Source organism: Aotus nancymaae, unplaced genomic scaffold, assembly GCF_030222135.1.
Source record: "Aotus nancymaae isolate 86718 unplaced genomic scaffold, 86718_ANA_hifiasm-v0.15.2.pri h1tg000059l, whole genome shotgun sequence".
Classification (NCBI taxonomy): Eukaryota; Metazoa; Chordata; class Mammalia; order Primates; family Aotidae; genus Aotus; species Aotus nancymaae.
Window position 1 is genome coordinate 61,168,989 of NW_026988473.1, and position 27,640 is coordinate 61,196,628.

The 27,640-nt window shown below is 39.1% G+C and overlaps 1 protein-coding gene and 1 pseudogene across 8 annotated transcripts in view; both read right to left on the reverse strand.

Annotated features, from left to right (window-relative positions):
• PAK1 (p21 (RAC1) activated kinase 1) overlaps positions 1-27,640 on the reverse strand; it is a 165,728-nt gene that overhangs the window by 45,700 nt on the left and 92,388 nt on the right. For 4 of the 8 annotated variants that reach the window (XM_012469600.3, XM_012469601.3, XM_064365322.1 and 1 more), the window contains exons 2-5: positions 20,626-20,833; positions 8,140-8,240; positions 7,438-7,585; positions 2,752-2,789 (exon numbers count right to left, since the gene is read on the reverse strand). In XM_012469600.3, coding sequence (XP_012325023.1) covers positions 2,752-2,789; positions 7,438-7,585; positions 8,140-8,240; positions 20,626-20,815 — 477 coding nt within the window. In that variant the 5' untranslated portion in view covers positions 20,816-20,833. Of the gene's footprint in view, positions 1-2,751; positions 2,790-7,437; positions 7,586-8,139; positions 8,241-20,625; positions 20,837-27,640 lie in introns of all 8 variants that reach the window. The other 4 variants (XM_012469597.3, XM_012469598.3, XM_064365321.1 and 1 more) reach the window with 1 other exon arrangement.
• LOC105728988 (small nuclear ribonucleoprotein Sm D2-like) lies at positions 20,843-26,111 on the reverse strand (annotated as a pseudogene).

Here is a 27,640-nt window from a genome sequence, read left to right on the forward strand (position 1 = left end):
CTTAATCTTTCTGAGTCTGAATTTCTTAGGCAGCAATTGTATTTGGTTATTTCACAAGTGGAATCATCTGTGTGAAACCAATATGGAAAATGATGACATGCTACCACAATACAAAACATATCCTCCATGTAAAACTAGTAAGGCTATATAGAGCACTGAACTAGTACTGGACAAATGTTCTGAATTAGGGTAGAAAAATGTCCTTGACAGCCTTAGCGGTTTTAATTGCAGATACTAAACCAGTACAAGTTTTAACCAAGCAGGTGTTATCCTCCCTGCCATATGGCATGAACCCCAGGGCTCTTCCTCCTCAATAACAAACAACATAGCTACAGCTTTACTGCAGTCTCCTTTCTAAGACCTCAATGACATCTTCTTTCTTTGTTCCTTGCCAGAGTGAAAAGAATCCTGAACTGGGATTCAGAAGACCCCAGTTCTAATGTGGTTTTAATTATAAGTCTTCAGGAAAGTCTGTTTTTCTGCCTATGAAATGGAGATGACAATACTTTGTACACAGGTAACTGTGATGCTAATCATGCTAACATATGTAAAGTTCTTAACAGAGTGCATTGCAGGCACTCAATATTAATAGCTATCACTCTTCCTACAAAAGCATAAAGACATTTGAGACACAAAGCACAATTCAGCTTAAAGCCTCTTCTTTAATAATTTACTATTCAAAGATCTTATATTTGCAAATTCTTCCCCATCTTTTAACCACATCTCTCATTTGATGAAAGGCAGCACAAATCAGGGGAAAGCAGTATAGGCTGGGAATCAGATGCCTATTATCATTAACTCTTTTCCATTTCAGTTTTATCATCTACAAGGATAATACCTTGCCTCAGAAGGCTCCTGTGAGGATCCAGAGAGTCAATAAGAAAGGATCCAACAGGCTGCAAGGCACTGAACGTGTGAATATTGTTTTTTATAATCAGTAAGTGTAAAAATGACTCAGAGTAGACCAGTTCCCTCTGCTGGAAGCACAGTTCAAAGTATTTTGATTATGACTCGGTATTGTGTTAGAACTTAACTACTCCCCTGCTTAAGTTCTTTAAGCTTCTAATCACCTTTAAGATAAAGTCGAACTCCTACATGATCTGTCCTGCTTACCACTCCTCCTCATCACCCACCTCTACTTCCTTCACAATTCACATTCTAGTGATAACAAACTACATCGCAGTTCCCTGTACAAGTATACTTCTCAAACTTCCTTGCCCACATGCATGCTATTCTCTTTCTGTGTAGAATACCTGCATTTTCCCTTAATTATTGCTCTATATAACTCATTCAGCTCAGACTTTACCATCAGGAAGCTTTCTCTGACACATCCAACCTTTCATTCAGTAAATGTTTACCAAATGCTAAGACTTGCCAGATGCCAAGGATATAACAATTAACAAGTCAGAGACAGCCCTTGGCTTCATGAAGGTTAGCATGCTGCAATATAATTGTCTGTCTGTACCTTCAAGCACAAACAGAAATCATGAAGAATTGGCTGCTTGAGGTCTTCAACCTCAAGGCTAAGAGGCTGTTAGGTATTGGGACATGTCTGACTATCTCTGTAATGTCACTTATTCACACTAGACTTGGCACAGTATAAACTAGGGCTTTTGCAAATGTTAAGTAATTCAATATGGCATAACCACTTATGTACAAGAGACACCATCAGATGTAAAAAATAAATAGCAACCAGGCGTGGTAGCTCATACCTGTAATCCTAACACTTTGAGAGGTTGAGGCAGGAGGATCACTTGAAGCCAGGAGTTTGAGAACACCCTGGGCAACATAATGAGAACCCCGTCTCTACCAAAATGTTTTAAAAATTAGCTGAGTGTGGTGGCTCATGCCTGTAGTCCCAGCTACTCAGAGGGCTGAGGCAGGAACATCATTTGAGCCCAGGAGTTTGAGTTTACACTGAGCTATGATCATACCATTGCACTGCCACCTGGACAACAACGCAAAATCCCGTCTCTTTATAAAAAAAAAAGAAAGAAAGAAAGAAAAAGGGCAGTATTCTCTTATATGCATCATATTTTACTATTTATAGGACCCTCATTTTATCCTCATAATTGCCCTGGAAAATAGAATTTGTAGGTTGAGAGAGACAGAGGAACCTTTGAGATCATCTAGTTTACTTCCCGGCCAATTCTTCATGATTTCTATAACATCCCTTTGAGTGTCAAAGCATTCATTACAACTTCAGAGGACAGAATGAATGACCTTAAATGAATAAAATCTGCTCCCTTCAACAATTCGTACAAATGTTGGTTTTGCAGATTCCATAGACCAAAGAGAGGAAATTTTCCTCTAAATGTAGGTATCTGAAGACATGTCCAGGTAGACTATATCATAGTCATTTTATTGATGAAGAAATTGAAACTCAAAGAGGCAAACTGACTTTCCCAAGGTTCAAACCTACAAATTAAAAAACCGAGCCTAAATGTCGTATCTTCTGGTTCCAAGGCTAGAATTTCTAGAACATTTTACAACTATTATGAATCCATAAAAATAAAAAATAAAAATATTATCACAAAGAAAGAATTTCTAGGACATTAAAGCTGGAAGGGATACCCCCTACTTATTATATCTTATTTCTTTATTTCTTTATAGATAGGAATTCTGAGGCCAAGGGTGGGGGAGTGACTAATTGACTAATATGAGTGCCTCCCAGCTCAGGCTCTGCCTCTACCACACTGTCTTGATCCTTACCTCCACGTGTGCCTATATCAAAATAAAGTAAATACTTACCAAAGCGTTAGAAGAATTATAATCCTCAGCTGACTTATCTGCACAGGAAGAAAGACAAGGGACTTAGTCAATAAACAATTACAGTTAATTCTTTCTTGAGACCGAAAGAAGTCTATCTGGTCAAGCACTTGCCAGATTTGGAGAATAATAATAGTGTGACTGGTACTACAGGCTAGATATCATGTTGAACACATTATACATATCACATTCTTTAATCTTCATTATGGCTCTGAGTACTATTATTATATCTACTTTTATTGATTTGGAAACAAGTTCAGAGATGTTAAGTACAGTTGTGTGTGGCTTCGCAATGGGGTACGTTCTGTGAAATGTGTCATCAGGTAATTTTGTCATTATGTGAACATCATAGAGTGTACTTATACAAACCTAGATGGTATAGCCTACAACACACCTGGGCTATATTGTACAGCCTATTGCTTTCTAGACTACAAACCTGTACAGCATGTTATTGAGGCAACTATAACACAACAGTAAGTATTTGTGCATCTAAACATAAAAAAGGTACAATAAAAAAATATGGTTTAAAAGATAAATAAAAGGATACATCTATATAAGCACTTACCATAAACAGAGCCTGCAGGACTGTAAGTTGCTCTGGGTGAGTCAGTGAGTGAGTGATGAGTAACCGTGAAGGCCTAAGTAGGACATTACCAGTGTATACTTAGACTATGCTACATTTATTTTAAACTTAAGCAATCGCTAGGTGATAAGAATTTTTCAACTCCCTTATAATATTATCAGACCACCATTGTATATGTGGTCTGTTGTTGTGGTAAATGACTGCTATTTGTCCAGGGTACACACAGGTTAAAGAGAGGAATTAGACTTGAATTCTGGTCTCATTCTAAATACTATGCTAGAACTGGATCTACATCATCAGCTATATCACTGTGAGGCTTAAATGGCCAAGAAAATATGCATTCTAAAAGAAAAGGAAAGAATCCATAGCACCATCCTGAGTCATCCATGTCAAATCATGGCCAGCCTCCAGCTTCAGCTTTCTTAAAAGATTATTCTATATCCATATCTACTGTTCACAGGGACAAAAGGACAAAGGTTGAGGAAAAGAGAGTTATTAATCCTGTCAAGTCTAATTAAAGGTAGGGTCTTGTTTTCTAAGAATTGAATCAAGATCTCTCAATGAAGCAATTACCATATTTCATTGATTCTTAGATGTACATTTTTTCACATTAATGTCTCTGAAACAGAGGTGTGTCCTACAATCAAAAGTATGTTATGGTTTAATTGGCAGCTTTGTTTTCCTTGATTGGTATATAAATAATGGTGTATCTTACAATCAGCGGCATCTTAGACTTCATAAAATATGAAAGAGAGACCCAATGGAGATCTTAGCAAGAAAATAAGTTTAATAACCAGATAATGTCTTCAGTTTTGTTCTTTAATTCCTATGGGTCCAAGAAAAACTGACTTTGCCAATTCACCACTAATGAAATTAAGCAGGAGAAATATTCTACCAAATCCAATATATTCCTCACCAAGCCTAGAGAATGTCCAAGATCCCAATTCCATCAAATAAAAAAGTGCTAAATACAGCTTCTTTGACCCTACAGCAAATCGTGAACCCACAAAGAAGGAAATAAGGCAAGCTCTGACAACATGTTCTTATAACAAATCCAGAATAGCTAGCAGTATTCTGGAAAAATAAATTCAGGATATACTTTAAACATAATTCATTTTTTTTTCTTGTCCAAAAGACTATCAACTTTGGGAGAGTACAACACTATGCCTTCACTGTTCTACCCAACCTTATGAACTGCTAGTATTTTTGAAGACTGGGTATTTTGATAATAAGTATACTTTTTATGTCATATAAAAAACAAGTAAACATTCCCTTTAAAGGTGATGAACAAGTTCTATATATCAAAATAAAACTCTAAAGCACAGAATGATGGAACAGAAAGTACTTCCAACACTTTGATTTTACAGATGAGTAAAATGAGGTTCAGAAAGGGAAAGAGATAGGTTCTTTCAGTGGTCACATAAGTCAGTGGCAAAATAGGGCTAAGACCCAGCTGAGTTGTCAATCTAGTCTACTTTTTCCCTATTACATTAGCTACTAACTGGTATAAAAAAAATTAAGTGTTGAAAAAATAGGAAAATTTGACCAAAAAATTAGCATGGAGGGTTGTGCTTGGGTTATAGACAGCAAAGGGGTTAAAAGCTCAAGTTTAAAATCCATTTCCATCATGTATCAACTGAGTCACTTGGGGTATGTCATTTAATTACTCTGAGCCTAATTAATTTCTTTGAGTATATAAAATGAGAATAATAGCCCTTGCCCTGCCAATCCCCCAAGGCCATCATAAGAATCACATGAGGGAGCCAGGCTCAGTGGCTGACACCAGTAATCCCAGCACTTTGGGAAGCCGAGGCAGGCAGATCACTAGAGGTCAGGAGTTCGAGACCAGCCTAGCCAACATGGTGACCCGTCTCTACTAAAAATACAAAAATTACCCAGGTGTGGTGGTGCATGCCTGCAGTTCCAGTTACTCAGGAGGTCAAGGCAGGAGAATCACTTGAGCCTAGGAGGCACAGGCTGTAGTGAGCCGAGATTGCACCACAGCACTCCAACCTAGGTGACAGAGCAAGACTCCGTCTCAAAAACAAAAAAGAATCACATGAGGTAATTCACATGTGAGCATACACAAATTAAGGTAGTATTATCATAACGAATAGTATGAGAGGATGGCAAACAGGGAAAGGAGAGCTATGACACCTAAAAACACTTATGCCAAATGCACAATTTTGCCTAGAGTTGGCCCCAGTCTCCTACTTACAAAAAATTAAAATTCTTGCAAACATATATATACATGTGTACAAATTTGTACACACAAAAATAGATATATGCACATATATCTATACATATACACTCAATATTATTCATACATGTATGCACAAATGAACATACACATAATTATCTGAATGTGTATACTTATACATATGTTCATTCATGAATACCTGAGTGGACTTTATCTTTGTTCATGAATACTTAAGGGGGCTTTAATTCCAAATATATGCAAATCCACAGGTCTATGCCTCCATATACATAAATACTTACATGCCACGTGCACATATCTATATACATACACACAAGAAAGATCTTTCCAAAGACTTAGCCACTGATGCTTTCAAAGACAGCCTCTAATCTGATGTTTCCATGACAAGTTCCTTAAACATAAACTCTAATTTCCTGACTAGAAAACTTTCCCACACAGTAACCCTCCACCCCAATTCCGCCTTGAAATAACTCAGTCCCTCAATGGATGAAGTGAGACAGACTCAGTGGGCCAGAAGAGAGAAAGGAAATACTGCTGGGCACATGCAGGGCCCTCTCCTGGGCACCACCATGGCAGCATGAGTGAAGCTGCAACCTGTCATCTCCACCATCTGTGCCCTTGAAACAAGCCAGATACTGGCTGGAGAAAGCATCCTTCAAAATTCGCTAGTTCATCCTGGTTCTCACCTTCCCAACAATACTGCCCTTTGAAGGAGGCAATATAAGTAAAAAGCACTGGACTGGAAATTAAAAGACCAGCCCACCATTAATTTAGCATACTAGAAAGGCCTTCTTTGGCTGTCACACCTGCAAAACAAGGGATAGCTGGTCTGCTGTGGAAGGAAAGCCTCCAAGTAACATTACTAGGGGCAAGTAGTACATTCAAAAGGTGCTGGTATAGGAATTAGGAGACCTGGGTTCTAATCCCAATTCTATATTAAAAACACTCTGGAAAATATAGTCTCTTCTACCGAGGGCACAATTAAAGAATATTTACTATTATTGACCTTTTTTTTCATTTGACTGACAAAAATTAGTTCCCTGAGGAAGCCATACATTAATGTTATTAAATAACTAATAATAATATTAACAATAATGATAGTTACATTTCTGTGGTACTGTTTTACAACTTATAAAAAACTTTCGCATCAATCAGCTCACTTATTTCTCACTATAACTTCTTTTTTTTTTTTTTTTGAGACAAGGTCTCAGTCTGTCGCCCAGGCTGGAGTGCAAGTGATGTGATCCCTGCTCACTGCAACCTTCACCTCCCAGGCTCAAGCAATTCCTTCACCTCAGTTTCCCAAGTAGCTGGGACCACAGGCATTCACCACCACACCTGGCTAATTTTTGTATTTTTTGTAGAGACAGGGTTTTGCCATGTTGCCCAGGCTAGTCTTGAACTTCTGACCTCAAGCTATATTCTTGCCTTGGCCTCCCAAAGTATTGTGATTACAGGTATGAGCCACTGCACCCAGCCATTTCCACTACAGCCTCTTGAGATAGGAATTATTATTCCCATTTTGAGGTGCAAAAAACTGAAGTGACTGTTAGAATCTAGTAAGTGTCAGAATCTAGACCTTCTAGCACAAAGCCTGTGTTCTCTCTATATAATACCATGCTATTTTTTAAAAAAACATGTGCAGTGTCAAGTTTGTGAACAAACTTGTTCACAAGTTTGAAGACTCAAGTTTGATGCAAAGTCCATCATCTTGGCTGTCAAATTCCAGAATTCCACATTAGTTAAAGTGCCATTTCCACTCTTTCCACTACTTTCTTCTCTCACCCCAAACCAATAGGCATGTGAGCTTTCCCACCCAGATTAAAACCATCTCTTGCTGAGACTGCCCTGAACACAGTTCTCATACCTGTAAAGCTCATGTATTTCTGGCTGTTGGATGTCTTCTTTGAGTTGTAAAACTCCAACACATCCAGAACAGCCTGCGGGTTTTTCTTCTGCTCCGACTTAGTGATATTTGATGTCTGAAGCAAGCGGGCCCACTGCTCTGGCATTCCCTATAAGAAAGACATGCAAGGCTGACAGGAAGGCACAGTCACAGGGGACCCTGAAAGAACATCAGAGCTAACTCTGACACTTGCTAGCAGCGAAAGACGCATTTGTTAGTCATTTCTTTCTCTCTATACCCTCATAGTTTACACAAGCTTCTTTTACAATACCTTTCTCATTTTATTAGTCATTTCTTAAGATGTCTGCTTCTTCACCAGGCTATACCTCCAGGATGGTAGGATAGGATGTTGTTCTTGCGTGATCAGTGCCCCACACAGAGCCTGCTACCAAGCCTGCCATTTAATAGAGGTTTATTTTAGGAATGAAGATGGAAAGGCTTCTCTGGATACAATTTTGGAGATGAAAGTGTCCCTCTCATGAACATAAGAAAATTGTAATCTGGGTCTCAGGCAAAGAGAGATCTGAACATCAGGAAGATGCATCAGGAAGATGAGAAAGGGTTGAATCTAACAGTACACAGAAAGATGAGAAAGGGTTGAATCTAACAGTGCACAGCCAGAACTCTAAAAGACTAAAGACCTTTCTGTGACCCAGGACTTACCGTAAACTCCCCTGTGACAGCATCAAAACCGACATGAATTGTGTGTTCAAAATCTGAAGGGAGAGAAATCTCTGGCCGCTCTTTCTCTTTCTTTTTATTTGCTGCAAGAGAAACAGGGAAAAGGAAATAAAAAACAGGAACATCATTGTTTTCAGGCTTATTTTAGTTCCTTATTGAGCTGCAGTCTCCTTTAGAGGGCAAAGTCTATCTATTAATATTTCACATATATAGAAGAGCCCAATTACGGACCCAGATTGGAGCAGATACTCAATGCATGTTTAAAGCCTTAATTTCTTGTTGAATTAAAGTAAGGGAGATGGCCAGGTGTGGTAGTTCATGCCTGTAATCCCAGCACTTTGGGAGGCCAAGGCGGGCAGATCGCTTGAGTCCAGGAGTTCAAGCCCAGCCAAGGCAATGTGGCAAACCCTATCTCTACACAAAATACAAAAATTAGCTAGGCATGGTGGTGCATGCCTGTAGTGCCAGCTACTTGGGAAACTGAGGCAAGAGGATCATTTAAGCCCAAGATGCAGAGGTTGCAGTGAGTCAAGATCATACCATTGCACTCCAGCATGGGTGACAGAGTGAGATCCTGTATCAAAATAAATAAATAAAATAAAATAAAGTAGGGAGAGGCAAAAAGAACATCTGTCAGAGTTAACAGTCCTGGTTTCACCAGTAACTAGCCAGGTGATATAGGGTAAGTCATCTTTTTTGGGAAGTCCTCCTTGATCTCTAGGTTGGGTGGGTCTTTACCCTCTCTGTTTCCACAGTACCCAATATACGTAATAGTCATTGCCTATTATAAGAGTTTATCTTCCACAACAGACTGAATTCTAAGTGCAGGGGCCATGTCAAATTAATCACAGCTTCCCAGGGGATAGCACACACCTGGCACAAAGTAGGTGCTCAGATAATAAGCGAAGAAAGGAACAAATGACCAGATATTTACCTCAACTGAGCAAGGAGTTTAAGGAATCTGCCTAAGACACACAAATTCTGTCCAGGGCAGGAATAAACGTCCATTTCAGCAGCTCTGGCCTGACTTTCACAACACTTGTTACCCAGCCCCTGTGAACCTTATTTTAAAACCCTGATCTGGGAGCTCAACACACTAACCAAAAGAAATTCTGAAGTTCTAAAACCGCCAGAGACCTAGCATAACTCTGATAAAAGGTAGCAAAATGAGAAGGAAAAAACAAAAAAGGTCTAGAGTTCAAGCCAGTTTAACCTCTACCTCACTACAGTGCATATATATATATATATATATACACACACACACACACACACACACACACACACAGATATATATGCAGGATCTCTGCTTTCTCATCTAAACAATGGGGAGGACAAGCTAGATGATCTTAAGGGTCCCTCCAGCTCCTACATTCTGTGAGTCTATGAAAACAAGAAGCTATGCCTTCTCAAAGCTCTACGTAGTTAAGATTCCTTCCTGAAAAGGCATCCTACAGTTTTAAGTAGGTATTTTATACATATCATCTAATACAATCACCACAATCCTGAGGCAATTTTTACTTGCAGATTAGAAAATTTGGGAACAGACTTGCCTACAGTCATTAATTAAAATCCAAAAAGTCTGGCATCCAAGCCATGGTCCTTTACATTCTATTTTATCTCCTCTAAAAAATTTCAAGTTGAATCAGGAAAACATACTTCAGTGTAATAAGAACAAATGACATTAAGAACTTGAGATGTATACATACCATGACATCAATATAGTATTTTTCTTCATTCTTACAATCCTATGAGATAGGTATTACTATTGTCATTCTTACAATGTTATGAGATAAATACTACTACTGTCATTTTACAGATGAGGAAACTGAATAATTTACTCATACAACTACTGAGAGCTGGGATTTGAACCCAGGTCTGATTCCAAAGGTTCATTCTTCAGTTTCTTAATGAGAACCATTTGCCTACATGCCAAGTGCTAGGGTTTAAGCTATTTATGCACTTGGCAATTTCCCTCTCAGAAGCAGCTGCTTTGAGAAAAAGAAGGCTAAGGGGTATACCAGGGCCCCAAGTCAAGCAGTCATTTATGACGTAAGTCCATCTGTCTTTCTCATAGCCAGAATGCATGGAACAAGTGGCAGGGCTTTGGAACTGCTTTTAAATTCCCTTTGATCTAGTCACTTAGAGAAGTACAATTATATTCGTGTTTTATTTAGATTTTTATGTTTTATATCTATGTATGTTTATATATTATTTTTATATATAATTAATATACTATATAATGCAATACAGGCATGAACTGTTAAAAGCAGAAGAATCTTTGGTAGAGGAGACCCAAAAAGAAAGTTAGGTCAAAGCATGAGTAGTTCGCAGAAAAGAGTTCCAGGGAAATGAAATCATTTAATACATGAACACACAGGGTAATGCTAAAGTCAGCTCTGCTTCTACTGGGCACTCTTCACTCTGCAACCTTTGAATATACCTCAGATAGTCCCACTTCCAAGTTTTTGCTCGCTTTTTCTTCTCCTTGTTTGGAATGCTGCCCTCTCCTTCTCTCTATCTCAGCCATCTTTTAAAGATTGGCTTAGGTCCCACTTTTTCCAGGAAGGATTTCCTGATCTTTCCTCTTCCTGTTAATTCCCAAGGCCTTGAGTCTGCTACACCACCAAGCATCTAGTCATTTCCTGTCTTATATGATTCCATGCTAATTTAAAAGTCCAAAGTGAAGGTTCTTGAGGACCAAAATTATCACTTCTAATTACAATCATTATACTTCTGAATTTCAATCTAGCACAGGGTTTACTTAGTTCAAGAACACTCTAGAAAATATTAGGGAGTGGCTGGGTGTGGTGGCTCACATCTGTAATCTCAACACTTTGGGAGGCTGAAGTGGACAGATCACTTGAGGACAGGAGTTCAAGACCAACCTGGTCAACATGGCGAAACTCTGTCTCTGCTAAAAATACAAAAATTAGCTGGGTGTAGTGGCACATGCCTGTAATCCCAGCTATTCAGGAGGCTGAGGCATGAGAATAGCTTGAACCAGGAGGCAGAGGTTGAAGAGAGCTGAAATCCTGCCACTGCATTCCAGCCTGGATGACAGAATGAGACTGTGTCTCAAAAAAATAAAGTATTAGGGAGTGACTCTAGAGACCATGTAATCCCATTCCCTGAGGAAAGAGGCCCAGAGAAGTAAGTTGACTTGTCCTGATTCACAGAGCACATGATTGTAGTTCAGGTGATCAAGTCTTTCACTCTTGATTATATCCCTGATCCCTACTGAGATTTGACTGGAATCAACTACCTACTGAAATAACAGTTTTTAGCATAGATGATTAGATGTGGAGTACAAGAAGAGCAATGACTTGGCTGAAGTGGGAGAAGAGAGGAGTAAAAAGAAAGGGGAACTAAATCTCGGTGGCAGGATTTAGTTTGGGTACTGTGTAATTTTTTGTTTGTTTGTTTGAGACAGTGTCACTCTTGTTGCCCAGGCTGGAGAGCAATGGCACAATCTCGGCTCACTGCAACCTCCACCTCCCATGTTCAAGCAATTCTCCCTCCCGAGTAGCTGGGATTACAGGCACCTGCCACGACACCTGGCTATTTTTTGTATTTTCAGTAAAGACAGGGTTTCACCATGTTGGCCAGGCTGGTTTTGAACTCCTGACCTCAAGTGAAGAGGAGACCCACCTCCGCCTCCCAAAGTACTGAGATTATAGGCATGAGCAACCGCGCCCAGCCTGGTACTGTGTAATATTTAGACTGAGTATTCACCAGCTGGGGATCATCAGCAGAAAATAGGATTCCACAAGCAGGAATACAAGAGAGAAATGGAGAAGTTATGCAGTTCCAGAGCCACCTGGAACCCAACTAATCCCTTCTTGGAAGTAACAATCATCCCCTTCACATGTGTACAGTCCTTCATCAAGCTCTGCCACAGTCACTGTTTCACTGGCTCATCACCACAAACCCAGGAGTTAAACAGCTGAGGTCAGGGAATTAAAAGAAATCTCTGTCAGTGGAAAGAATCTCAGAGGAAGAAGGATTCAGTATTATTTTTGCCATTAACTCACTGGGTGACCCTGGGAAAGTCTCTGAGAGTTTCAAGTCTTCAATCTGCAATATAAGACAACGGTATATACTCTGTGTACAGAGGAAGGTAAGAAATAAACCACCTTTCTGGAGAAGATAATACCTGAAAGAAGACATGAAGGATGAATATGAGTTAACCAGACTGAGATGGGAAAGGGCATTTCTGAAAGCAATAGAATAATCAGAGGCCAGGAGAAGTAAACAGTGTGATCTTTCTCCCAGCTTTCCACCTGCTCAGCAAGTCAACCAAACTTCATAAACTCTTACCAGATTCACAAAGCACATGATTGTAGGCAGGAAGGCACTATGAGCTTCAGACTGAGGGAAGACACAAAGGAGAAAATAAAGCAAACCCAGGATCCTGATGGTTCCATATCCCAAGGCTGTAGTATCCCTGGGACTACTGCTGCTGTAGCAAATTTTTTATGATGACTAGAAGTATGTCTGCAGGAATCTGATGAAAACTTATGTCTACACAAAAACTTGTATGTGAATGTTCATAGCAGTTTATTCATAATAGTCAAAAAGTGAAGGTAACCCAAATGTCCCTCAAGTGTTCAATAAAATGTGGTATATCCATACACTATTATTCAGCCATAAGGAGAAATGAAGTCTCGATCCATGCTACAACACAGATGAATCTTGAAAACATTATGCTAAGTGAAAGAAGCCAGTCAAAAAGGGACATAAACGGTGTAATTCCATTAATATGAAATGTCCAGAATAGGCAAATCCATAGACAGAGAGTAGATTAGTGGTTGCCAGGGGAGAAGGCAGAAATGAGGAATGATTGCAATGAGTATGGAGTTTCTTTCTGGAGTGATGAAAATGTATTGGAATTAGTTGTAAGGGCTATACAATCTTACGAATATACTAGAAACCACGAAATTGTACATTTTAAGATGGTGACTTGTATGGCATATGAATTACATCTCAATTAAAAAAAGTGAATGTAATTTAACATATTAAGAAAATAAAGGAGAAAATATATATAACCAATTCAATTAGTACAGAAAAAAGCATTTGCTGAAATGTGGTATCAATTGTGATTAAAAACTCTTAGTAAACTAAGATTACAAGGGAGTTTACTTAATCTAATAAAAACTAATTACCAAAAAACGCTGGAGCAAACATACTTAATTCTGAAATGCTGAAAGCTTTTCCTGAGATTAAAAATAAGAGAAGGGTATTCCTCCTCATCAGGTGAATATCTTCAGTACTATTTGATTCATCATAGTACTGAAGATGCTAACCAGTGCAATCACCAGGTTAATATCTTCAGTACTGTTCTATTCATTGTAGTATTAAAGTTAGTATCTTCAGTACTATTCTGTTCATCTAACTGCTGAAGATATTAACCAGTGCAATTAAGCAAGAAAAAGAAGTAAAAGAAGAAACAAAACTATTACAATTTACAGATAATGTGCTAATGTCTGAAAATCTTCATGGCCGGGCACGGTGGCTCATACCAGTAATCCCACCACTTTGCCAGGGGAGAGGGGGAGTGCAGCAGGTGGGGGACGGGGATCAGCTGAGGTCAACAGTTCAAGACCAGCCTGGCCAACTTGGTGAAATCCCGTCTCTACTAAAAATACAAAAAAAAAAAAAAAAAATTAGCTAGGTATGGTGGCATGCACCTGTAATCCCAGCTACTCGAGAGGGTGAGGCAGGAGAATCACTGAAACCTGGGAGGCGGAGGTTGAGGTGAGCCAAGATTGTACCACTGCACTCTGGCCTGGGTGACAGAGCAAAACTCTTGTCTTAAAAAAAAAAAAAGAAAAGAAAAATCTTCATGTCTCTGAGTAGGTAAAGAGTTCAAAAATAGAACCACAAGGCATTAGAAAGGAAATAATTAATAAATTTAATCACATTAAAATTCTATCTCACATCATGCCAAGCATCTGTCTAAGATTACAGGGGAATTTACTTAATCTAATAAGAGGTAAGAGCACAGCAGAAGATATTTATAACATCTATAACTGACAAAAGACATATCTAAATAAGAATTCCTACTATTATATTAAGAATTCTTGGCTGGGCATGGTGGTCCACACCTGTAATCCCAGCACTTTGGGAGGCCAAGGCAGGTGAATAACCCGAGGTCAGGAGTTCAAGACCAGCTGGCCAACATGGTGAAACCCCATCTCTACTAAAAAATACAAAAATTAGCCAGGGGTGGTGTCGGGCACCTGTAATCCCAGCTACTCGGGAGGCTGAGGCAGGGAGAATTGCTTGAACCCAGGAGGCGGAGGTTGCAGTGAGCTGAGATGGCGCCACTGCACTCCAGCCTGGGAGACAGAGTGAGACTCCATCTCAAAGAAAAAAAAGAATTATTTAACTAAGTTACAGAAAATATATGTGCTTTGTAAACTAAAGAACTTCACAAACATGAGTTGTCATTAATATAAAAACTGTTAGGTTTCTCAACCTATTCATTAAGATAGAGAAACTGTGGTTGAGGCAAGAAAGAAGAAAGAATCATTTTGATTTCATGTATCTAGAGATCTTGGGATTGAGAAAATAAAGTGGGAAAAGAAGCTTCCAAACTCACCCATCCCAAATTTAACCCTATCTTTGACCTAGACCAGTTGGCTTTCTGATAGCATGGGAAATGACGCTGACACTGCAGAATCCCATGTCTCAGTATAGCCATCAAAGTTTTAGCACAAATCACTGGCCAATTTTAAAAAATTATTTTTAAGCAGCACCTCTCATTGGCTCCACTAAGCTAATCTGAGCTCAAGGCAGTAAAACATTCCAAACTTGGAAAGATAAACACTGACATAGTCCAATGTTAAAATTAACTTTGCTAAACTCTTCCCAAGCTCAGAGAATTCCACTTTGCTTGTGAAAATGCAGCCAGAAAAAGATTTCAAACTAAATGCTGAACGACTTCTTAGAATAAAACAAAGGCTCCAGATCCTAACTACAGGAACCAGGCTTTCCCACATGGAATTCTGCAACTCAGCATCACCTATTACAGGCCCTCAATTACAGCTTCTCTTTCCAATTATTTATGCATCCCCCAGGCACATACTGAGGCCATGCTGGAGAGGTCAGCATTAGGTAATGCCCAAAGACATTCTACCCACTGGCAGCTCAAATCTCAACCATTACTGCAGCCCACAGACAACTCTTCTTTCTTATCTCCCAAAAATCTCTCGAGAGACCCAAGATGATTCCTCTAGAAATTCTGACTCCAAAAGTCTGGATGGAATCCAGGCATCAGTATTTTTTATTTTATTTATTTATTTATGAGACAGAGTTTTGCTCTGTCACTCAGGCTAGAGTGCAGTGGTGTGATCTCAGCTCACTGCAACCTCTTTATTTATTTATTTTTGAGACGGAGTTTTGCTCTGTCACTCAGCCTGAAGTGCAGTGGCATGATCTCAGCTTACTACAACCTCTGCCTCCTGGGCTCAAGCAATTATCCTGCCTTAGCCTCCTGACTAGCTGGAATTACAGGCACCTACCACCATGTCCAGCTAATTTTTGTATTTTAAGTAGAGACGGGGTTTCACCATGTTGGTCAGGCTGGTCTTGAACTTCTGACCTCAAATAATCCGCCTGCCTTGCCCTCCCATAGTGCTGGGATTATAGGCGTGAGGCATCATGCCAGGCCAATTTTTTTTTTTGTGGCGGGGGGGGCAGTAATGGAGTTTCACTATGTTGCCCAGGCTGGAGTGCAGGTGGCACAATCTTGGCTCATTGCAACCTCTGCCTCCCAGATTCAAGCAATTCTCCTGCCTCAACCTCCCAGATAGTTGGGATTACAGGTACCCGCCACCACACCCAGCTAACTTTTGTATTTTAGTAGAGACAGGGTTTTGCCATGATGGCAGGCTGGTCTAGAACTCCTGACCTCAAGTGATCCGCCTGTGTTGGCCTCGCAAACTGCTGGGATCACAGGCTTGAACTACTGCAACCCCCAACCTCCTGTATTTTTTAAAAGCACCATGAGTGAGTCCAATGTGTAATCAGAGTTGAGAACAACTAAGAGAGATAGTTATGTTACAGTGGAACAGATCATTTAGGAAGACTTAGTACCACCCTCAGCCCTCCCACTTTCCACTTGTGAGACCCTGAGCAACTTACTTTTCTCTAAGCCTTAGCCTCCCCAATTAAAATGAGTTGTAGATATCAAAAAAAGAGGTTTCCATTTTTTTTAATCCTCATATTTATATTCTATCTTAGTTTAGAAAATGCTTTTATATTTACTATGTCAAATGACAAAAGCCTACTAATAATATAGAGTGAATGGGAAGTGAGGATACTGCAATTAAAAGAAATTAAAAAGCATAACTATACAGCTGGCATAAATGCTCAAATACTACATGAAGGGCATACCACTTCAAAGACTACCAACATTGCTGTGTATCCTGCTAGGACTAAGTTGAGCAGCTTACTGGTTGAACAAAGTCTCCAAATAAAAGAAAAATACCTCAGACTTCTTTCATTTTGATGTATACATTAATTTTAGCCATCAAGGGTCTTAAAGCTAAGGGGCGAAATGTGCCCAGGGCAAATATAGAAAATCTATAGCCAAAGGATGAAAGATTGTTAGATCATTTTGCAAGAACTTCTTCTAATTCTGTATGTTTTCTACCTCTATGCTTTCAACCTATAGAGATGTAGTTTTGATCTTGAAGCTATGAGATGTATTTTCAGATCAGATTTAGCCTAGGGTTACTCAGCTAGGATTTTCTACAGCTCTATCACTGAATAAAGTACTTTACAATGGCCTAGTTTGTTTTCACCTATACAGACAAGCCTGATCTAGCCACACCTTTGCAATATCTCATTTATGTAATTATAGGATTCCAAAGCCAAAAGAAACCCTACATGCTTACTGCTCTGACTCTCTCCTTTTTTAGATGAAGGTACTGATGTATACAGAGAAATAATTGACCCAGATCAGATAGCCAATTTATGGTAGACCCAAGGTTATAATCCCAATATCTGGAACCCCACATTCCCATTTAGCACATAGGATTGTCCTTTCAGGTCCCAATGATGTCTGAAGGCTCTGCTTCCATCTGCTGTTTCAGACAGGAATCTTCTTTTTCAAAAATCAGCTTTATTAAGATATAATTCACTTGCCAAGCAATTCGCCCATATAGTGTAAAATTCAATGGCTTTTAATATATTCAGAGAGCTGGAAAGGCATCACCAAAATCAATTTTACAACATTTCATCACTACAAAGAGAAACCCCACCCCTCTTAGCAATCACCTCCTAGTTTTAATTGCCTCTCCCTCTCTGTAGCCCTAGGCAACTACTAATCTACTCCCTATCTATGAATTTACCAATGCTGCACATTTCCTAAAAATGGAATCATACTATATGTGATTCTTTGTAACTGGCTTCTTTCATTTAACACAGAGTTTTCAAGGTTCATTCATGTCATGGCATGGATCAAAACTTCATGTCTTTGTTATATTTCATTATATGGATAGTCCACATTTTGTTTATCTATTCATCAGCTGATGGGAATTTGGGCTGTTTCCACTTTTTGGCTATTAGGAATGCTGCTATAAACATTCATGTACTGCTGTTAACTCTATGTTTATCTGTTTGAGGAACTCCTAGACTGTTTTCCACAGAGGTTGTACCATTTTACATTCCCACCAGCAATTATGAGTGTTGCAATTTCTCCACATCCTCACTAACACTTGTTATTATCATTTTTATTATAGCCATCCTAGTGAGTGTGAAGTGGTATCTCATTGTGGTTTTGATTTCCACTTTTTGGAAATCAATGACTAATGATTTGAGCATCTATTCATGTGCTTATTGGTCATTTGCATATGTTCTTTGGAGATATGTCTATTTAGATATTTTGCCCATTTTAAAATTATTTGTCTTTTGGTTGTTGACTTGTAATAGTTCTTCTTTATATAATTTAGATATGTGTCCATTATAAAGTACATGATTTGGGAAAATTTTCTCTTTTTTGTGTGTTTTTGCTTTCTGGATGGTGCCCTTTAAAATATAAATGTTTTTAGTTTTGATGATGCCTACTGGAAGAGAATCTTAGTACCTTCCTAGTTTTGAGTCAGCAAGAACAATTTAAACTTTTTAATTTAAAAAGTCCTCTTTCACCACATGTAGACACTTGGGCTGAAAACCTGTTTATTTATAGAGATCAAGAACACTGGTTAAGATAAATAGTTTTTAAAAATACACATCTAAATCGAGGGATAAACAAAGTGGTTACATATGCGGAAGAAGACTGCAGGGCATTTACCACTGCCTCAGATCATACCCTTTGTACCAAGGAAGTTGGCAGCTACTATATGAATGAATTGGTCAGGAAATCAAAGTTAAGCACCTTACCCATGTCTTTTTATTTTATTTTATTTTATTTTTATTTTTATTTTGAGATGGAGTTTTGCTCTTGTTGCCCAGGCTGGAGTGCAATGGCGGGATCTTGGCTCACTGCAACCTCCGCCTCCCAGGTTCAAGCAATACTCCTGCCTCAGCCTCCTGAGTAGCTGGGATTATAGGCACGCACCATCACACCCAGCTAATTTTTTGTATTTTAGTAGAGATGGGGTGTCACCATGTTGGCCAGGCTGGTCTCAAACTCCTGACTTCAGGTGATCCACCTGTCTTGGCCTCCCAAAGTTCTGGGATTACAGGTGTAAACCACTGCACCAGGCCTATTTTATTTTTTTAAGACAGGATCTCACTGTGTCACCCAGGCTGGAGTGCAGTGGCATGATCATAGCTCAGTGCAGCTTTAAATTCCTGGACTCAAGCAATCCTCCTGCCTCAGCCTCCCAAGCAGCTGGTACTACAGGCACATGCCACCATGCCCAGCTTTTTTTTTTTTTAAGTAGAGACAAGGTTTTGCTATGTTGCCCAGGCTGGTCTCTAAACTCCTGAGCTCAAGCGATCTTCCCACCTCAACCCTCCCAAAGTGTTGGGATTACAGGCATGGGCCACTGTGCCTGGCCTTCTTTTCTATCCAATCTCACAAACCCATAGGGAAGGTAGAGTAGGACTTATACACATAAAGATACAAGCCCAATGTACTCATTAAAAGTCCTTAATATTTCTCATTTCACTTATACAACAAACATTTACTATACATGAGATCTGCTTATAAGACATATCTATATAAAGACACCACAAATGCAATGTGTTCAAAATCATCAACTTCCCTGCTCTCCAATCACCAACACTCCTAATTCATTCCTTCTTTCTGTGTTCTCTATTTGGCTAATGACACTACCATCTACCATCTCCCCTGATCTGTAGTTAGGCATGAGATATTTTCTGCAATTCACCATTGTGCTAGTTGTATCTGCTGTACCGTGGCAGGTTTATATATAAAAAATGTGTTTCAGTTCTGATTTTGCCATATAGTCGACTAGCTATGCCTCCCAGTTTCTATTCATCAACAAAGGAGTAAAGAGACAGAGAACTAACATTCAAGTACCTTCTGTGTAGAAAGTACTCTATTAGGAACTTTGTATGTAATCTTCACAACTCTGTGAGCTAATATTTCAGTTTTAAAGACAGGAAACTAAAGGTCAAAGCAGTTAACTGACATGCCTAAGATCACAAAGCTGGTAAGTGGTGACCCAGCTCCATCTAAATCAGAAGCTCATGAAAACTACTTACACACAGAAAGCCAGTACCTTTAGCATGCCATAAGAACAGGGCCCAGCAAATATACGGAGAACTTTACCAGAGCAACAGCCACTTAAATCAACATTTTTGGTATCAAACAAGACATCTTTTGTTGTGGACACCAAAACCTTTATTTTACAACCTTGTTCACAAGGATCTTGGTGACCTTTTCATGTACACTGTTAAAATCCTGATTACTCTTCCATTATTAGAAGTTTTATCAATAAAAAGGAAATAAGCCTGCCCAGTATGATTTATTCATAGTAAACTCATGCCGAATCCTAGTTATCTCTGCATCTTTTTCTCAGCTGTTACTTGCCATTCTTATTGATACACAGTCCCCAAACCTGAAAGTGGGACTAGGAAGTCAGAATAAAGAAAAGGCAATCAAGATTGTGGAAAGAAAACATTTCCAATTGAAATTAATTCTGGGGTAAAAAAAAAATTCCAAATAAAGACATTTCAATTTTTCTTACATTTTGTGACTTCATAAACAGTTTAAGAACTTAAAAAGTAAATAAATAAATCACTTCAGATTGTCCCAAATCTGGCAAAAGCATAATTATTCTCTTATAATTTTGCTCAGATATAGTTAACAGAGTACAAAAATAGGTTTATTTTCCATTTGGCTTCAGCCACTTTAGGAAAAAAGGGAAATATTTAACTAGAAAAAAAAGCATTAAAGGAAAATTAAGTCAAAGATGATAGATCTTTTACCCAGGTAACTCAAAATAATTTTTTTAAAGCATACAAATGATGAGAAGAAATCAAATACTGTACTTTTATCTCCAGGTAAGATGGATCTGTAAAATCGGTCCTTCTTTTTCTTCTCTTCTGGGTTTGGAGGCAGAGGTTTAGAACCATGGTTTAGGGTTCCAGCATCTTTGCTGCCGGCTCCAATCATGGTGCTGGTATTTCTCATCGGAGGGGCTGGGGGTTTGTCTTGAATGTCTAGGCCGTTATTTGACATTGTCACCACCAGCAGCAGCTACTAGAATCAGAAATAACAATATAACTCTCTTATTATTTTTGACCAAAAGGAAACACATGTTAAAAAAAAAAATGCAAAGAATCCAAATTATACAGCCCTTCCTTCAGAGCCCAGCTCAAGCCTTCCACTGCACACCATGATACTGTTAACCTATTCAGTCAATAACATTCACTGATGTATAAATGCCAAATATGTGCCAAGTACTGCTGAAAAATCACAATATCTTGCTTTTCTCTGCATTCCCATTCTGAGACATTGAAGAGCATGGAAAACCACCATGATATAGTTGAAAGCAGAAATTTGGCCTAGCAAAAACTAAGTGTGAATCCCAGTACCACTTACTAACTTCAGAGAAATTCTGAAGTCTTAGGTTTCATTTATTCATCTATGTGAAGATTAAATAAAACTGCTAACAACATTCCACATAGTGAATTCTCTGCCAACCTCTAATTTTATAACCTTAGACAACTTACACTTTCCCTCTCAGGAATGGACTGTATCAAGGGTCAGCAAAGCTGCTGTTTTTGTAAACAGTTTTATTGGAACACAGTTTCACCCATTAATTTATGAATTGCCTATGGCTTTTTTTTTTACCAGACACTGGCAGAGTTTAGTAGCTGCAACAGAGACTGCATGTCCACAAACTTAAAATATTTACTATCCTGCCTTTTACAGCAAGTTTGCTGACCCCTGAGACTATATAATCTCTCCAGTATCTCCATCCTCTAAAATTCTACCTTGTTGTTTAAAAAAGAGATGGGATTCTTGCTCTGTCACCCAGGCTGGAATGCAGTGGTGCAATCATAGCTCATTGCAGCCTCAAACTCCAGGGCTCAAGAGATCCTCCCACCTCAGCCTCCAGAGTAGCTGGGACTATAGGCATGCACCACCACACCCAGCTAATTAAAACAAATTTTTTAGAGACAGGATCTCGCTATGTTGTCCAGGCTCATATCAAACTCCAGGTCTCAATCAATCCTCCCACCTCAGTCTCCCAAGCAGCTGGAATTACAGGCGAGAGCCACTGTGCCTGGCTTTCTTCTTCTAAATATAAAATAGTCAATGCAATAACCATCCTGTCCTATATGGTGCAGAATTTACTGGCAAATTCTCTAGTCCTTCTGAGAAACAGAAGGAATAAAATCTAAAAGATGGATAGGCCGGGCACAGTGGCTCACACCTGTAATCCCAGCACTTTGGGAGGCGAAGACGGGTGGATCACTTGAGGTCAGGAGTTTCAGACCAGTCTGGCCAACATGGTGAAATCCCCTCTCTACAAAAAATACAAAAATTAGCCAGGCATGGTGGCAGGCGCCTGTAATCCTAGCTACTCAGGAGGCTGAGGCAAGAGAATCACCTGAACTCGGGAGGCAGAGGCTACAGTGAACTGAGATCGCACCACTGTACTCCAGCCTGGGTGATGGAGACTCTGTTTCTAAATAAATAGGTGAAGGGGAGGAAGGCAGCAAATCACACTGCCACGTATGCACCTATACAACAACCTTGCATGATTTTCACATGTACCCCAAAACCTAAAATGCAATAAAAAATAATAATAATAAAAGATGGGGGGGGAATTCCCTATCACACATTATCAATAGTTTTAATGAAAATATATTATTACCTTAAAATAAATAAATGTCCTTCACAATGGATAGATATGAATATATCCAGAGTTAAAAATATTTCTCATTAGTCTTCCATGCTGCAGTAGAAATTATATATTTAACCATGACTATTTAAAATATAAGCTCCTTGGAGTTAAACACAACAGTGCTTTAGTGAATAATGGTTTCAAAAAACCAGCACAATAATCACCAAGAGCTTTCAGAAATATAGCTATCCTGTTTTGCCCCCATAAACTTTGATTCAGAATGGCTGAGTTAAGGCCTAAATTCTGTATTTGGAAAATTAGTGATCCCACTGCCAGTCAGATTTGAATACCACTGCTTCAGACATCAATTACTTAAATACGATAAATAAAATCTACAGGAGGTTGTTTTTTTTTTTTTTTTAACAATTTCTAATGAATAAAGAACTGATTCCCCCCACATCCAGTTTTTTCCTCAATCCTTTATCCAGGGGCTGTCAGTAATCTTAAAACATACTACTTTTCTACTTTTAAAACCCTTCATTGACATCTCAGGATAAAAGCTGAAGCTTTTGGCTTGCTTTTAGAAGCTCTCTGTTATTTGACCAAACTAACCCATTAGTCTCATTCCCACCACTACCACTCCCTCTAATTTCCCTTACACTCTATCCACAACTAACTTCTCTAACTTCTTCAAATATCCCGTAGCTTTTACACTTCTATTCCTTTGTGCATGCTGATACCTCTGCCTAGAATACCAATTTCCCTGTGTTCCAACTATGAATTCACTCATCCTTCAAGGCTTAATTCAATTGTTATTTAATGAACCCATTTGGAAATGTGTCATCACTTCAAGAAGTTAGGTGCCCCCTCCTCCATATTCCCAAAGCAATGGTAACCTTCCAGGTTATCCTTTTTATTATTGCTGTTATAATTTTTTACAGGTATGTCTTCCCTAGGATCCAGAATGTTCTTCAAATATTGGGCCCAATTTTGTCATCTCTGCAATCCAACAATGCTTTATATAGTATCTAGCTCACAGTGAACTCAAATATTTTAATTAATCAAACTTTGCATAGAGATATATATCTTGCCTTTAGGAAGTTTAACACAGATAAAATTCAAGGTTGTTCACTATGTGACATCTACCTGCCTTAAAACTAAGTCGCTACACCTAGCACAGCCTAATTCAAACCACGCCTCAAAAATCTGTTCCTCTTACTTGCCAAGTATTCTTACTTATTTATTTATACACACACAGACACACAGACATAGACACACACACACCCCAACGTGCTTCCTGTCTGTCAATGATTTCTCCCTTCTCTGACAGATAAAAATTTTACTGTTCCATCAAGGCCAAACCCTAACACCATTTCTTTGCATAACTCATCCTGACCCACCTTTGGCAAACCAACTGCTCCTTCTCTTTTTAAACAAAAGAAATCAAGTAAGCAAAAACAATCTTGTTAATGTAGATTAACTCTGTGAGTGATGTGCTTTTTATCCATTTCTTCCAGTTTCACTTCCCAGATTTACCTTTGTTTTCCCTCCCAGCTGTAACTCAAGTCCCTCATCTCTCCAAAGAGAACTTTTACTGTCTCAGTTCTCAAGTGTACCTTCCCATTCCAGGCTGCCAGTTCCAAAATTACACTCCCTGCAGCTACCTGATACCCTAGTCAAGCCCTTCCTTGCCTCCCAGGTCCTTCCAACAACAGCTTCATTGAATGTAAGTTCATTTCAGGCCCACAGCCCATGATTATGCCAAGAAAGGTTTCGCCAACCTTCCTGATACAGGCTTTTCTCCATTTCTCAGTCCTTTTACTATGTTTGGAGAATTCTGTGGTAAATCTTCACTTTCAAAGAGATTCCATTATTACTTAAAACCTAAAATACGTGTTGGAATCTAATTTGAATTCTTTTACTACATTCCAACCTAGGTCATCCAGAGTATGCTTGAAAAGTTGCAAGGACAGGAAATCTAAAATCTCCAAAGACTGCTTATTCTATCTTTGATCATCTCAGTTAATGAGTTATCACTTATAATAAGCTTTTACACTGCATTGCAATAAATTGTTTACAGATTTGCTTTCCCTTTCACCCCTCTCCCCTGCTAGACTTAGACTATGAACACCTCAAGTACAAAGTTTATGTCCTATGTATTTCTCGATCCACAACACTAGGCCTGGCACAAAATAGGTAATCAATAAAGATTTGTTGAATAAACGAATGAATAGACAAAGAAAAAACTTACTTCTGTTAGTACTAAATCCTATATCTTAGAGCTATTCAGAACAGACCACTATCTCTTCCCCAGACAGAACTTTAAATACCTGAAATACTCTTTCAAGACCCCCCAAATCTATTTTCTCAATGCCAAACATTTCCAGGACCTTCACCTGTACTCACAGAACACAATTTTGTGCTTTCTTGATTACTTCCTTCTAAACTTACTTAACTTAGGGTTTTATACTACTTTCCAGTTTTCCTGCAGTCCTCCAACCAGCCCTTTCCTATAGGTTTTCTTTCCTCATTTTACACTCATTGATCCCCTCAATGGTCACTCTGTATATCTACACTCACCATAATAATTAGCACATTTTTAAACCTATACCATTTTAAACTTTGTTTACAGAAAAACAGATCCAAAATAAGAAACATGCTCAACTTTTGAATAAGGAGAGCAAATATACCTTAATCTTCTAATAGTCTCTGTAAACCAAAGGTTTGGAAGAATGAAAAACCAATGCCTCCAACATGCTGCAATACAAAGCTAGGCATGAGGCCAACCACTATGACAGCTCAGATAGCACCCTTCTATTCATCCTGAACAATAAATGACTACAACAGACAGAGAGAAAGGCAGAGTGATCACATTTTACCAACGTCCCAGAGGTTCAGGGAACCTAATAATTTATGTGCAACTTATTGAAGTATTAATTATGAATCAACTGAATGACTCTATAATTAATGCAAGATCACTGTGAGGTTTCAAAAGGTAGGGCAATATTTTATTTTATTATTATTTTTTTTTTAGGAAAAAAACACAGAGCTTTATTACTCTCAACACCAGCAGCAGCAGTCTCCATAGGATAGGGGAGTGAGTTCTATCGCTGGGTAGGGATAGGAGGCCACTACTTGCTGGTGATGAGCGGGTTCTGCAGGACCACGATAACCGAGTCCCCGCGCAGGAACATCTTGGAGATGTAGCGGTCTTTGTTGACTGGCCTGGACTTCTTCTTGCCCTTGCCGCTCTTGGGTACCTCAGTCCACATCTCTTTCACATTCTCCAGCACGATGTTTGCAGTGCCTGTTGAAGGCCTTCACGCGGCCCAGAAGTTTCTTATTGTTGCCGCAGTTGATGAGCTCTTGGGTGTTATTCTTGATGGACTGAGTGAGCACAGAGAGTGTACCCGTGTTAAATTCCTCCTCCTCTCGCTTCTGCAGCTCCTGTGGGGTCATCTCGCTCTCGGGCTTGTTAAGGAGGCTCATGTTGGTCACTATGCTCTCGGTTCACTGTTTCCTCCGTGTTGTTCAATAGGGTAATATTTTAAAAGATGGTTGGAGGCCAGGTGCGGTGGCTCACGCCTGTAATCCCAGCACTTTGGGAGGCCGAGGCAGGTGGATCACAAGGTCAAGAAATCGAGACCATCCTGGTCAACATGGTGAAACCCCGTCTCTACTAAAAATACAAAATTAGCTGGGCATGGTGGCGCGTGCCTGTAATCCCAGCTACTCAGGAGGCTGAGGGAGGAGAATTGCCTGAAATCAGGAGGCGAAGGTTGCGGTGAGCTGAGATCACGCCATTGCACTCCAGCCTGGGTAACAAGAGCGAAGCTCCGTCTCAAAAAAAAAAGATGGTTGGAATTAAAGTCAGGAGACCCAGGTTTAAGTCCTGGCTCTGCCATTTATAAGCCATGGCCCCGGTAGAAGTCCCATCATCTATGGCCTGTAATTTGATATTTCTTACTATGCAGTCTCTAGACTTAATACTGGTCAAAAGGCAACCAAGGAGGGGAAGTGATTTGTGCCTCTTTTGAGGCATGCTATAAAAAGCATAAAGATACAGTGCTACAGCAGAAAGAAAGTAAAGAAAACACTTTTCAAGTAGCCACTATGTGTAAGGTACTTTATATACTGATTCAAAGTAGACAGGGATTCAGGGAAGGAATGTGCTCACCAACAACTACCTCTTTCTACTCATTACCTTGGATTCTACAGTCACTGGCATAAAACAGAACCAAGTTAAAGATTTTAAGATGTACCTAACATCAAAGCCAGAGGCAACCTTGGATGTCATCTAACTTGACTGCCTGATGTTACAGCAGGAATACTGAAGTCCAGAGTGCAAGAAGAAATTACCTAAGATCACACAGATAGAACCTTCTTTAAACTGGCAGAAATTTTACTTATTCTTCCCAGCAAAACTCAAACCACATCTTTTCTTAATTTTTAATTTTTGTGGGTACATAGGTGTATATATTTATGGAATACATGAGATATTTTAGACACAGGCCTGCAATGTGAAATAATCACATCATGGAGAATGGGGTATTCATCCCCTCAGGCATTTATCCTTTGTGTTACAAACAATACAATTATACTTTCAGTTATTTTTAAATGTGCAAGTTATTGTTGATTATAGTCACCCTGTTGTGCTATCAAATAGTAGGTATTATTTATTCTTTCTACTTTTTTGTACCCATTAACCATCCCTGCCTTCCCACTAGCCCTCCACTACCCTTTCCAGCCACTAGTAACCATCCTTCTATTATCTATGTCCATTAGTTAAATTGTTTTAATTTTTAGATCCCACAAATAAGTGAGAACATGTGATGTTTGTCTTTCTGTCCCTGGCTTATTTCACTTAAGATAACAATCTCCAGTTCCATCCATGTTGTTGCAAATGACAGGATCTCATTCTTTCTTGCGACTGAATAGTACTCCACTGTGCATAAGTACCACATTTTCTTTATCCTTTCATCTGTAAAGGGACACTGTGACTGCTTTCAAATCTTAGCTATTGTGAACACTGCTGCAACAAACAGGAGTGCAGATATCTCTTCAATATCTTTCTTGTGGGTAGATACCCAGCAGTGGGATTGCTGGATCATATGGTAGGTCTATTTTTAGTTTGTTTTTTTTTTAATCAGACCTCATCTTTAAACTCTCTGCCAAAGGGTTTTCCAACTATACTGTTCTTGAGATAATTC